Source organism: Serinus canaria, chromosome 1A (genome assembly GCF_022539315.1).
Source record: "Serinus canaria isolate serCan28SL12 chromosome 1A, serCan2020, whole genome shotgun sequence".
In the NCBI taxonomy this organism is placed as follows: Eukaryota; Metazoa; Chordata; class Aves; order Passeriformes; family Fringillidae; genus Serinus; species Serinus canaria.
The window spans coordinates 13,041,338-13,055,347 of record NC_066314.1 but is presented as its reverse complement, the minus strand read 5'-3'; the positions used below and the strand labels follow the sequence as shown (position 1 = coordinate 13,055,347).

Here is a 14,010-nt window from a genome sequence, read left to right as displayed (position 1 = left end):
TGGTATTAGTTATGGAGCCTTTGGGTATGTGGTGAGAATGAGAATGTGGGGTCAAGTGTTCTCACTTACAGACTGGTGTCTAAGCTCGTTTTCCTTTGCCCATTTTTATTTGTTTTCATCTGACTGTAGTACAGTTGAAGAATAATTATTTTTAGAAACCAAGAATTTTGATTTACTGTTTTATTGTAAACACTAATACGAAATAAGGACTACAATAATGAATTTATAGCTATACATAGAAGTAACTCTTAGCTCTTTATCACAGCAATTTCCCAATAACGTTCTTAAATTCTTGATAAGATTCACATGTACACCATGTATTAAATGTGATGGCTGTTTCTAGGTCTGAAGAGTAAATTTTGTCAGTGATAATACTTTGAAATCATATCCAAACTTACATCTTACTGCAATATAGCACTTACAATGAGAAGGCCAAAAGACACCACGTGCCAGTGAAAAATAAGGTGTCAGGTAGCTTTGTATTGGCAGATAAACTGGACAGCTGATGTTGATTTATTCTATTTCAGTTTTGCCTTCACGTTGAAAACTGGCAGTACAGAAGTTTTTATGTGGAAGGCAGATGTTCCTGCCTTACTGAAAAGTACATTTTCCAGAAAAGTACCAGTATACAGGATGGACTGATACTGGACTCAAATTTGAATTGCATCTGGAAGTCTGTCAAAGTCCTGACTGCCAGCAAGAATATGATACCGAGTATCTTATGCATTAAGTTTGCCTGGGAACAGCTTGTGCATCCTGAGTTATTTGAGCAGTGGTTGGTTGCATTATTTCATCAGCTCCTTTTTAAGTTTTTGGGAAGATAATTTTTGGTGTAGGTTCTCTTGGGATGGAGCAGGTAATTGACTTTAATGTTTTGGTGCTGTTTACTTCTTAAAATGCCGTATTATTGCCATGTTAGTGTCACTGAGTTGCACAGGTTAAGAGAAATAGAGTGAGATCTTTTCCATGCTCTGCTGTTTCCAGCTTCCTTTGGGCAAGTCACTAAATATCTGTTGCTTGACTATAAAATAAAACAACATATGTTTCAGAGAGGCTTGATTATTGGTTATGGAATGCATTTAAAAGCTAAAACAAGACAGAAGAGAGGTGGGTGAATCCTTTGGATGGCTAATACCACAAAATGTCATGGAGTTTCCAAACAGGGAAAATTGTCAAGAGCCATGTAGAACAGAGCTGGATTTGTGCAGAGCCATTGGCCTGCACTGTGTGACTGCAAACTGTTGTCTCTCTCCTAGGAGCTGGAGGAAGTGCTTATATACAGAGGAATTTTAATAATGTGTTATGCAGCACTAGGCTGATAATTTTTTACCTACTTGTTTATTTTGCAAAGATTGCAATTATGAATTTTTCATGAAATAACAGAATTCATGATCTTGGGCACTTTGGTATTTTCAGTAAGTGTAAATTATTATGTTTGTTTGCAGTGGACATTTATTAGAGCTGCAGTAAATGTTCATTTCAGTGTAGCATTTTTTAAATGAAAGATTCAGATAATCATATAATGGAAAAATGGTTTGAGAGACAAGTGGAAAAAATAAAGAAGGAAACATTCCCACACAATCAGACATTATGTCTGATTATATGAATGATTGTAATAAATGTATCTCCAAAGAATATAGAGTATTAATTAAATGTCAGAGTGTCTAAGTGCTGCCAATCCAGAAGCAACTGAGATGCGTCCTAAAGTCTTCTGTGCTGGTACTTCCAGCCTTCATCCTTTGTCATATTTCTAAATGCTTGAGTAATTTGTATTTATAGATAGATAGGTAGTTACAGATAGGATTTGAGTCAGGAAAGAACAGCTCTCAGTACTTGTTACAGCTAACCCTATCAGCTGATAAATGTTAGAGTTACCCTCACTTTTGCTGCTGTGCTTAGTTTCCTCCTGTGAGACATCCCCTGTGCTGCTTTGAAGAGAATTTCACAAGAAGCATATCTCCTAGGTGGGCTTCAGGGGTTTTTTTTGCTGCAGGACTTTTTGGACCTTCTCATCAGTCAGGTTCTTGGTGCTGTAGGAGGATCTTGGGACTTGCAAGGCTGGTTTCCTAGTAGTTAATGCAGAACTTTTCCCAAACTCCTTGTTCTGGACAGTCTGACTTAAGGTTAATGTTTTTCAGATCAGGATAGTAAATCAGACAGCAGGAACATTTCTGCATACCTACTCCCAACACTGAGCCTGCTCTGTATATTGTCTCCATTCCAGTTGTCTCTCCATTATGGAGTGTCCCTTGAATTTGTCCAAGTCACCCCTGCAAAATGTTGCAATCTCTTTTTTTCAGGTAGACATCACTTTCTGATGACCTTCCCTCTTTCTGCCTTCCTCTGCCATTCCTCTTACATCTTCCTTCTTGGTGCTCACCCTTGCCTGTCAGCTGTTTACATCCCTTTCTCTTCTGGTTACTGGCAATGCTTAACATTTCTGTAATTGCAAGGAATGTCAGGAATGTGCACTGCAGAGTGCAGCAGCAGTGGTCTGAAGGACTGTGGGCGGGTGTCCTATATTTCATTTCTGAATGTTGCATGTCCTTTTTGCAATCTGTGTTGCTGTAGCTTTGCAACTCGACTGTGTGGGCTCAGTTAATAAGCTCTGCAGAGCTCATGCTCTCTGCTCATCCTTTATGATGGCTGTGTGTTCTACTAGTGACTTGTGTTCACTGTGGGGTAAAGTAACCAAGACTGTTTGCTCTTCTGAATGGAACAGAGTTCTGAGCACACCCAGTTGATGTGAGTGGGAAATGACTATTCAGTGTCTCCTCTAATACAGGAATTCAGGAGTGTGAAATGAGATTAACAGTTTGTTACACAGTTCTTCACACTGTGCTTTGACCAGTCTTGAGACCTTTTACTACTGGTGTAACTTCAGTATAGAGGATGCAGATGTTAAAACTTGAGCTACCTTTATGTGTATAGGTAGGTACTTGAAAAGAATGTGTGTGATAAACTGACAGACAAGGTAAGTCTCGTTTTAACACAAGACAGTGACTCTTAAGATCATTGCCAAGACTCCAGTTGATAAAACCTAGAGAAGTTAGGTGGGATCTCTAACAGTATAAAAGTAGTCTTCTATATGGACATAGTCTAATTCATCAAGATTTTCCTGCAGTATCCATCAATTAATTTTTGGTTATTTGTATTGCATTGTTCTTTGCAAGGTTATAGTATCATGTAGTTAAGATTTTAACATGTTTTCTGATTTCCAGGTACATTAAGGTCATTCCCAGCTCATGTTTGAGGATTAATTGGATATGGTCTAATTGTATAACTTCTTTCCAGAATGTTGTAGATGGTAAAACTTTAAATTAGCTTCCATATCTGCAGATTTTCTCAGTAGAGAGACAACCTACCCAGGCGTATAAGTGTAGAATCTCTTAACTTAGAAAGCCCGTGAAGCAGAAATCACAGAAGTTCCTACATCATGTTTTTTCCTAATAATCTCCCCTGATAATTGACTGTTTGCCTCTGTCAGGGGCCAGTAGTAAACGCTGTGTCTAGTTAAACATTTTGGCATTATGTTTTTTGCATGTTGCTTCTGAGTTCTGCATTTCTTTGAGAGTTCTTTGGTGATTGCCATTATTCTCTGCAGTTGAAACTGTAGGCTTTAAGAGATCCATTCTCATTCTATGTTAGTATATGTTGTCAAGTGACTATTGAGCTTAATAAAAAATGGGTCTTATGGGTCCTTTTCTAAAGCACGGTTGCTGCACACTTTTGTTATTAGAACCTTCTATTAATATAATTTAGTATTTATTAAAAACTAGAGATCAGAGGCCAAATCAGTACTTTCAGCTGTCTCAAAGAAAAGAAAAATGAGTTATTTACTTTTTACAAGTACTTTCTTAATTATTCACCCTAATGCTGTTGTTAACATGTAGAAGTAATGGACAAGATTTGTGTAATTAAAATGTTTTATTTTCATTCTGCAGTTGGATGCTGGTTCTGTATGGGTGTATATATAATTGAAGCAAGGTACCAAAGCATTTACCATGCTCTTTTTAGGGGGAATCATTTTCCCTCCAGAGGGGGTGATGACTCCTTTAGCCAGAACACAAGCAAACATTTGTGTTGCTCTCATGAACAAGTTTATTTGGAAGTTATCCTTAATTAAATTACAGATGTCTGCATGGTCTTTGAAGTACTTGGACATCATCTTCTAAAATGGATAATCAAGTCCAATTATCAAGGCCTTCCCATCCGTTGTGTTAAAAGCATAATTCGACAGGTAAGTTTTGTTAATACTGTAATCAGGTTTTTCCACAATTGTTAACAGTTTGAAGGTTTGAATTACAATATTTGAACTGAACTCTTACTACTGCCTAAGTTAATTTTATTTTAATCTCAGTGGGGTGAGATTGCACTGGTGTTATTGTGCATCAGACAATTTTGCTTTAAAAGATTTTTGTAATTCTATGCTGCAGTGGAAAATTACGTGTTTATGCTACTATTTGGTAATATATTTTCTCCAATTTCTGGGTACTTTTGAGCAGTGGGATAAAATCAGGCTTATTTTGAAATGCTGCTGAAGGTTGAGTTTCTTATTAAATTTAGTTGCAGTTTCAAGCAGATTTTTTAAAAATCCCTCTGTGATCAGGTCCTTCAGGGTCTAGATTACCTGCACAGCAAGTGCAAGATCATTCACACGGATATAAAGCCCGAGAACATTCTGATGTGTGTGGACGATGCCTACGTGCGCAGGATGGCTGCTGAGGCCACCGAGTGGCAGAAGGCTGGGGCTCCTCCCCCCTCTGGCTCTGCAGGTATGAACAGGATGTTAAAATGCAATGTGGGAAGCTGCCATCACTATGTTATTGCTAGCAGTATTTTGTCCAGTGAGAATTCACATTTTAAAGAATTGCATGTGAAAAATGCATGTCTGTTAAATTCTTATCCCTGCTCTGGAAGCTGTCAGAGTAATGATTTTGTACTGGTTTTGCATGTTCAAGTTTTCAGGGTCCCCAGAAACAGAAAAATATTTATTGGTGTGAACTTACTCCCTTCCCATTCCACAAGCTTTAATGCCTGGGTTTTAGTCACATTGGAAGCTTACATCACTAATATTGACAACAGTTACTAATCTTAACTAAATTATATCTGGTTCTAAGTTCACCACCATCCTTGTGAAATCATCTGCCTTTTTGTCAGTTCTAACTTACTTATCGGATGCAATGAAAAGTTTTACATTCATAGTTTTTCACCCTTAAAAATAGAATTTATTGTACCTAACTGAACTCATGATAAGCCCATTTTCCTAGGGGTATAAAATGTTTAATGTTAAGTTTGCCAAGAGTTTTGATAGGAACTGTACCTTATGTTTATCTAGGAGTAGCCAAGGTAAAGAAGTTAACAGCAATAAGCAAAGACAAACAAGGAGGAAGTGTGGCTTTTCTAGTGATTTTCTTTTTAGTAGTATGTGCTATATATTTTTAGTACTGTGGTTGTTACTAATTTACCAATTGAGTACATTAGCTACAGGCAGTGGAAAAGTAATTCCCTTTGTAATATTGTCAGAAAATACATCACAGATTAAAATCTGTGAGGTATGCTAAAAATACTTTCTATATTGGTAACAAATACAGTGATCAGGATCCATTTCCTACCATTATATATTTTAGATGAAAAATCGTATAAATGGTGAATGTATTATATTGAATTTGACATAATGTGTAATCACATAGCTAAAGATTTTGTTATTTATGTGGGAAATAACTTCATTTTGTTCATGCAGCCTTTATATTGCTTCCTGACATTAAAATAAGTATTATTTTTAGGAATGGCATTCTTACCACACTTGGTTCTTAGCAAATTGTAATTAAATATATGGCTTTCCACACAGGAGCTGAGCATGTGTTTTCTTTACTGCATTGCAAGAATAGGTTATGTAGAATTTCTCTTTTTATAACAATGATAGTGCTCAGGTTTAGGAATCTTTTTGAAAACCTTGCCCTTTCAGGGGTATTCAAGCAGGTTTTCCCCTGACTTTGGCAGCAGGATCTGAACCTACAAAACAACTCTGTGTTTTATTTGGCATCCCTTAATTGCCATAGGCCTTTGGGTCTGAAGGAGTTTGTGAGAGGTTCTGCCCCGTTCAGTTCCTCATGCTTCACTTTGCTTCTGTCTCCCATATTTGGTTATTTCTGTTGGATTTGATCACAGGGGGAGGTTTAATGTGGCTTGTGGTGCTCTGTGTGACAGTGAGCCCTGCAATCCCATCAGAGCCAGTCACTGATGGGATCCTGCTCAGAGCTGCTCAGAAGGGGCCCAAGCTGGAGCAGCTTTTTCTGTGACGTGGTCTGTGTTTTGCCTGAGGCACTGCTTCCTGCCTCCAGCCCTGGCAATCAAACTGCCTTGTTTCTGAATAAAACACATGAGTATTTGGCTTTTCTGCTGGGTGCAACACAGTGTTGTATCTTTGCTAATATTCCCTGAACTGTTTAAACCAGTCTATGCCTGCTCTGCCAGCTGACTGCATACATTTGATCTGTGACAGCTCTGCAGTCATTCCATGATTTCTGTCCACTCTTAATGGTTCAGCCTTTTTTTTTTAATTTCATGAGCTCTCTGACAAGCACAACACAGAGAACCCAGATAGCTGCTAGCTCCTTCCAATCCCAGATGCTCTAATGGAGACATCAAATGATTTCAGACAGCATTTATTTGTAAAGAAGTAAAAAATCTGGCTAACAAAGTAAACTTAACACTGCCTTATTTAGTTAAAATATTTTTATTTATTTCTACTTGTTTTTGCTTTTATAGAGTTGTTTTTGAAAAATAAAACCTTTATTTTATTTACAATTTATTTTTTGTCTTTTTAGTGAGTACAGCTCCACAACAAAAGCCTGTGAGTATTGTTATATAATACAATTTAACTGCCTTATTTTCTGTGTTTCTCTGGCTATTAATATGTATTAGACTGTTAGTATCCTCAACCCTTTTTAAGAGCTTCCTTTGAATAAAGCTTTTATCTTTCAAAGAACATTTTTCTTTTCATGTCTGTGGCCTTAGCAGTTTTAAGCACAGAATTTCTGTGATGGAAATTCTCACAGACATGCAGTTCTATAGCTATGTCAAACTAAGTTAAGCATTGCTGTTTTCTTCTCTTGAGGAATAACCCATTTGTCCAAATCCTGACAAAAATGGGAGAATGCACTAAATATTGTGCATTGCAGATATCTTAAGGGCATAAAGGCCTTAATCATCAAGGCCTGAAAGTTGAGGCAATTTTATGAGATTTGAAAGATCTCTTTGCCATATGCATGTAGGAAATCACCAGTGGTGATACAGCTGTTCAGGAATATCTGTGGTCAAAGCTGCTTTCTGTATAATTTCAGTGGGTATACAACATGGATGAAAATTATTAGGTTTGTGAAATTTGATGTCTTGTTTAGATGATCCCATGGCTTTTTATGAAAATAACAGGATTAACAGATAAGCCTTTGAGGAAATGTTTCTCTCTGTTCCTTGTACTTTATTTTTTGATTATATGAGGATTTCTTACTGTGATATTTAAGCAATGAATGAAAAATGCATAGATCTCATTTATCAGATAGTAGAAATAGAAGCCATGGTTCAGTTAAAATCTGAAGTGTTTCAATCCAAGCTCTGATGTGTTCATTTTTTATTTCCTTCTTGTTGTACCTGAGTGTTTCAATCCTTATATATAAAAGGAGGAACTTCATAATGGCCATCTGCTGTTTGTAATTTATATGTTTTGGGCCAGAAGGGAGTAATAAAAATGCTTTCCTTTCACAAGAAAATAGTTGAAAAAAACAGGTTTTATTTAAAATGTGCTGTTTTCAGTCTCTTTAGTTTTCTTGTGTCTTTTTGCTTAGAATACTTTTGCTGGTTATTACCTGCATTATACAGAGAGAGAAATAAGGTATTAAATTTACATGTAAACAGCTAATAATGATACCCAATTATTTTCCACATACAGTATCATCTGTTAACCTAGATTGAAGTTCAAGATTATGGTGTTTATCAAGGTTATAGGATCATGGGAATTTTATTATGGCATCTTAGAAGTATAGATTTATTTTGCTCTTGGATCTAATAAGGACCATGTAAAAACATGATTACCTGTCTAATATTTTGGTGGATTTTTGCCTCATGTAATCCTGTATCATTCTTGATTTGAAGTAAACTGGAAAAAGTAATATAATTATTAAATTAGTTGCCATCTAGTATTTTTTAAAAAATTATAATCAAACTGTAATTTAGTTGTGAGATGCCTTGAAAATTAGTAATTACTTTTTCTTTCTTTGATATTAATATTTCAGGTTGGAAAAATATCCAAAAACAAAAAGAAAAAACTGAAGAAAAAACAGAAGAGGCAAGCTGAGCTGCTAGAAAAACGCCTGCAGGAAATAGAAGAACTAGAGCGGGAAGCTGAAAGGAAAAAAATAGAAGAAAATATAACCTCAGCTGTACCATCAAATGAACAAGAAGATGAGTACCACCCAGAGGTGAAACTAAAAACAGCTGATATAGAAGAGGTAGTAGATGAAGAACCTGGAAATGATGATGGTTAGTATTTCTTGTTTTTATTGCCCCTTTACTGTTTCAGAGCAGAAGGTAACTGTGCAGTGTTGCATCTGGTGCAGTGAACAAAATCTCCAATCATTAAGTTCATTTTCTCCTGTAGGTAAAATTGTAACTACAAAACCTAAAATGGTAAAAGAAAAGTCAGACTTACTACAGAAGTGAAGAAAGCCATCAGTAGCTATAAACAATTCAAAAAAGCACGTAGAAAATTCAACAGAACAGGCACCATGCCACGTTAAGTGGAATAACTGAGTATCCTGGTGAAATAGAAGAAAAATAAGATGCATTTTTCTATATTATTATTGTTGTAGTTGGAGTCATCATTGCTTTCCCTTTTTCTTCTTACAGTGTTTGTTGTAATGATCTATCAGGTAACAAAGATTGCAACTTCTTCACTAAAATTTTTGATATGTCTTTTTAAAATTCCTTGTTAAAATAATTGTTATGGTCTGGCTCCATTCTGGCTTCCCTGATTTTCTTGTCAGCTGAAGAAAATCAATCCTGATAAAGATGTAACTGCTGAGACTGTAGTTCAGTTTGGTTTGGTTTTTTCCTGCTCTTACAGGGTTTTTTTACTTCTTTGATGACTCCATTGACATAGATTGAATTCTAGATTTTTAAAAGCTTACTTTCAGGGCCTGATTCATCTTCCCTTCATGACATTATTCTTTTCTGGATTATTTCCTCCTGAACCACTTCCCATTTTTTATCTTTTCAACGGTCTTACTAGTCCATCCTTTTGCCTTTAATTTAGATTTTAAGCTTTGCATATTTCAGTGATATTCAGTGTTTCCTTGTGTGATATGTCAGAAGTCAGGTAGTTACTGAAGAGTTAAAAATGATGAATGCCTAATTTTAGTCTGGTTTATTGACGTGTGATGTAATGTGTTACTTGCCAAAATTTTTCAGGTGAGGCAGAAGATCAGGATGAAAAAGAAGACACAGAGAAGGAAAACACTGAAAAAGATGATGATGTTGAGCAGGAACTTGTCAACACTGACTCTACAGACCCTAAGTGGATAGAATCCCCCAAAACAAATGGCCATATTGTGAACGGCCCATTCCTCTTGGAACAACAGATTGAAGATGAAGAAGAAGAAGAGGAAGAATGTCCAAATCCAGAGGAGTATAATCTTGATGATCCAAGTGCAAAAAGTGATTACTCTTATAGCAGCTCCTATGAACAGTTTAATGGTGAATTGCCAAATGGACGTCATAAAATTCCAGAGTCCCAGTTCTCGGAATTTTCAGCGTCGGTGTTCTCTGGGGCTCTGGAGTCTGTAGCCTGTGGTTCTGCTGTGTCTGAAGGATCAACTGTAACTGAAAGGGAGGAGAGCAGCCCATCTCATGACAGGAGCAGAACGGTTTCAGCTTCCAGCACTGGGGATTTGCCAAAAAGTAAGTGTTCCTCTTAATGGCTCTTATCTAGTTGCATGGTGTGTATTGTATTAAATAAAAGAGGCAGGTAAATGGAATACAAAGGCAGTGGTTAGGTTAAGAAAAGATTGTTTAAGTGAATTGGAGGTTTTTTCTTGCAGAACTGTGACTCATGGGTTCCATATTTTCCACTCTAGAAGTTGCTTTTCAGGGGTATTAGATAAATTATTGTAGAATAAACAGTTGCATTGACAAGTCAGTCTACACGTGAAAGAGAAAAGGAAATCTGTAGTCGCAAATAAACATCATTCCTGTAGTTTAAAGGTAGAAGATGAGCATGAGATCATGTAACCTGATGTCCTTTGATAACAAGTCAGTAATATACCGTCTTTTAAGCCCAGTAACCTTTATTGTTGGTTTAAAAAGTATTTTTTAAAAAGAAAAATACCTGTTCTTAAATGGACAAATGAAATTATAATCTATTTTGATTGAAATGTGTTCCACTGCTTGGTACTCTAAATTGTTTTAGAAGAATTGTAGCAAGTTTGAACTTGTCTGGCGGCAGCTTCTGTTACTTCTTGTCACATCTTTTCTCATTATATTGAAAAATTCTGTATTATGCTGTGTTTTCATTCATTAATTGTTCTTTCTGTGTCACACAGTTCCTGTCTTAACCTTTTATTAATACTCAACAGGGCATGTTGCCAACCCTCAACTCATTATGGTGTTTCTATATTCAGCATGGGTTTAGGCATTTAAATTCTGGCCATCAGTCCAGAACTTTTGCCTGTAAATCCATTTGAAGACACGGAAGGTGAAATCTTGGTGTCATTGCAAAGAGCTGGATTTTTGCCATTGAATTAAATAGCTTCAGGATGTTACACATAGGTCTTATTTATAGTGCCAGTGGTTAAATGATAAATATATGGGTTTCAGCTTTAATCAAGAAAATACTGAGAGCCTAAATCTGTAAGTGGATAGAAGAAAATGGGAGCTTAGGGAGAAGATCACCAAGCCTGCCATCAGCATTGTCACAGATGAATAAGAGCTGCATTGAAAAATGCAGTCGTGTATTTCTTGGTTTAAGTCTTTAGAAGAGCAATTCCCACAGTTTGTTACAGGATCTGACAGGTAAGGTAAGAAATATGAAATAAAATACAGCTCAGTAGAACTGCATTTCTGGAAGATCCAGGCAAATAAGGCTTTTAGTCCATTTCCTTACACTCTGAAACAATACAGAGGAGGTTCCTAGATGCCTGGTAGTTTCTTCTTTTGTTTTGCCAGCTGTATATAGGCAGAAAGACTCCACTGCTGTTTTCTTGGGGTGGTGTGTAAAATCCTCATGTCTTCAGAGATTAAAGCTGCTTTTGTCCTCATGGAAACAGCTTAGCTCCATTGCTGGAGAAACAAACCTACTTTGTTCCTCCTTGATGTTATCTCATCAGTTCACACACCTTTCTTGCAAAGAAAGAAGACAGTAAATTCAGTGATAGTTAACTTTTTTTGAAGAAAGAGGAAAAGGTGAATGTTACAGATATTAATGGCATCAATAATAACATTGAGGATAACAGTAGTAAAACAGATGAAGGTATTTAGAAAGAAGCATACAGGAATTAGAGGCAATTAAATATTTTTAAATGGTGCTACATATTTTTTCACCATATCTTTATTCTCCTTTTTTGTTCTGAAGTAGACTTTTATTTGTTCCTCTTCCTCTAGGCATTGCTATGCATTGTTAAGTGGCATGGTCTCATCTTAATTTTTTTTGGGTTCTTGCAGTATTCCGTGCACAAACCAATTTGTGTTTAGTGGATGAGCAGTTTTTGTCTTTTTCAAGTTTTCTCTGCGTGACCAAATGCCCTGAAGATAGATCTGTAATTTCCTCACGACTCTCCTCCTCCTCCTTCCAGTGTTTGAATGTTTGCTAAGTACATTGTCATGAGAGATTGTGAGAATTAAGGTGATATTTCTTAGTTTCTATGGAACTAGGACACAGAAGCGTTCACTAATTTTGTGCACAGGCTAAGCTTGTTTGGATGCTTTTTTGTGAGTACTTTCTAGAAAATACACTTATTCTGACTTCACTTTCAGTTGTAAATGATCTTTGTCAAATACAGAATCCAAGAAGCTACAGGATTTAAGCATCATAAGTTTTTAGAAAAACACAAATGTATAGGCACTTCCCTGTTGCCTGCTCAGGTCCTTCTCTTAGGAAAAGGTTGAAGAAAGCTGTTGTGTAATGCCATATTCAAATGTCTTAGTCATGGGACTTTTTTCCCCTCTTCATTTGACTTTATTTACTGCAGTCCTTCAACAACACGTGTGGGAAGGATTTATCCAGGATTGTCTTTTTCTTTTTTTCCCAAAGACTTCTGAACTGGGAAAGATCCTGTTATTTCTTCAGTAATGCATGTGATTGTGTTAAAAAAATTGCACTGTACTATGCAGCTTGTTTTTAAGGGAAGACTTTAGTATTAAGCTTACTTGTCTTACTAGTTCCTATCTTTTGGGTGTTTTACTTCTGTCCTTAGGTTGATGCTCTTTATAAACTTGAGTCTTGGGCTCCATTCCAGCTTTTTTAGGGGACTGTTTGTTGAGGTCACTGCTCCCTCTGCTTTTTGCTATTTACTCCTGTATTTTCATTCCCTCTCTGTTCCAGTGGACCCCTGCCACTTTCTTTTCTGGTTGGGTAAAATTCAGTGCTCTGATGACCCATTCAGGCTTCCTGTGCCAGCAGTGGAAGATCTCCATCTGATTTCAGTCACTCCTAATTCCCCATTAGACATCCAGCAGTTTTGTCCTTGTCCCATGTCTGGTGTATTTTCCTCTTCAAGGCTTTCACCAGTTTATCAGGTCTCTGCAGTCAAAAGTTCTTTTTGGATCTAGTACCTCTTTCTTGTCTTACCTTCAGTTTCCAATTTACACCTTGTAGCTTTGGGACAAGGAAACAGAGACCAGTCCTGTGCTTCCCTGTGATTTGTGATACCTGCTTCTGTCTTCTACTTTTAAGTCATCTGCTTTCTTCCCAGTTTAGGAGCTGGCAGGTGGAATGTCAAAACAGAGAAAAGCAGCACCTCTACTGGTGTTAAGGTTTCAGTGTCCCAAGAGCCTCTAAAGATTGCAAGATTAATCAAAGTTCTGCCTTTTTAGTCTGTTTCATAATTGATACAAATAGGACCTTCAGAGAACTTTAAGTGCTGAATTATTTGTGAAAAGGGTGACAGCCCCCTAGGCTCTCAAATTAGCCAGGTTTTGGTGAGTCTTTTACCTCTTGGGATAGGTTTACCCAAAAAAAAAAGAAAAAAAAAAAAAGAAAAAAAAAAAAAAAGGAAGAATTCAGCCAGATTTTATTTGCTGTGGCCAGGCATGGAAGTGCAGGATTTATTTTCTCAACCAAACTGTTCCAAGAACAAATCTTTCATGTGTGTGCTGGGTGAGTTCTTGGAGTCCCAAGTTTTCACATTTTCTGTCTGAATATGTTCTGGGAAACATACACAGGTTTTGCATAGCAGTTCCTCTGGTTATTGTAGTAATAGTCATTTGGCTGCTGAAAAAAGCAAGAAATTTGCACTTGAAATGTACAAGGATATTTAGAAATCGGGGGAAGAAATCCTATTTATGTTGCTTTAATTTCTTTTAACATTCAACAAATTATTTTCATGTCTTCAGTGTATGTCAGTGCTGAACAAAGTGTCAAGGCAAAACTGCTTAGAGAGAATGAATAGTAGGCTTAACATTCTAACTGTTCTGCATTTTGCTTGTGTTAGCAAAAACTCGAGCTGCTGACTTACTGGTGAATCCCCTGGACCCAAGAAATGCAGATAAAATTAGAGTTAAAATTGCTGACCTGGGGAATGCCTGCTGGGTGGTAAGTGTAACTACATCATTGTAGCTGTTCACTATTTAGAACAGGTCTTTTTATAGTCCTTTTTTTCCCATTAATGTGGTTCTTTCTATTTTAGCACAAACACTTCACAGAAGACATCCAGACAAGACAGTACAGATCCATAGAGGTTTTAATAGGAGCAGGTTACAGTACACCTGCTGATATCTGGAGTACAGCATGTATGGTAA

General features: G+C 36.7%; 1 protein-coding gene across 3 annotated transcripts in view; it reads left to right on the top strand.

Moving 5' to 3' along the window:
- Positions 1–14,010, top strand: part of SRPK2 (SRSF protein kinase 2) — a 128,009-nt gene that overhangs the window by 95,106 nt on the left and 18,893 nt on the right. For all 3 annotated transcript variants that reach the window (XM_050986934.1, XM_050986937.1, XM_050986927.1), the window contains exons 7-13: positions 4,134–4,240; positions 4,610–4,775; positions 6,831–6,856; positions 8,295–8,541; positions 9,469–9,957; positions 13,704–13,804; positions 13,899–14,006. In XM_050986934.1, the coding sequence (XP_050842891.1) occupies positions 4,134–4,240; positions 4,610–4,775; positions 6,831–6,856; positions 8,295–8,541; positions 9,469–9,957; positions 13,704–13,804; positions 13,899–14,006 (1,244 nt within the window). The remainder of the gene's footprint in view (positions 1–4,133; positions 4,241–4,609; positions 4,776–6,830; positions 6,857–8,294; positions 8,542–9,468; positions 9,958–13,703; positions 13,805–13,898; positions 14,007–14,010) is intronic.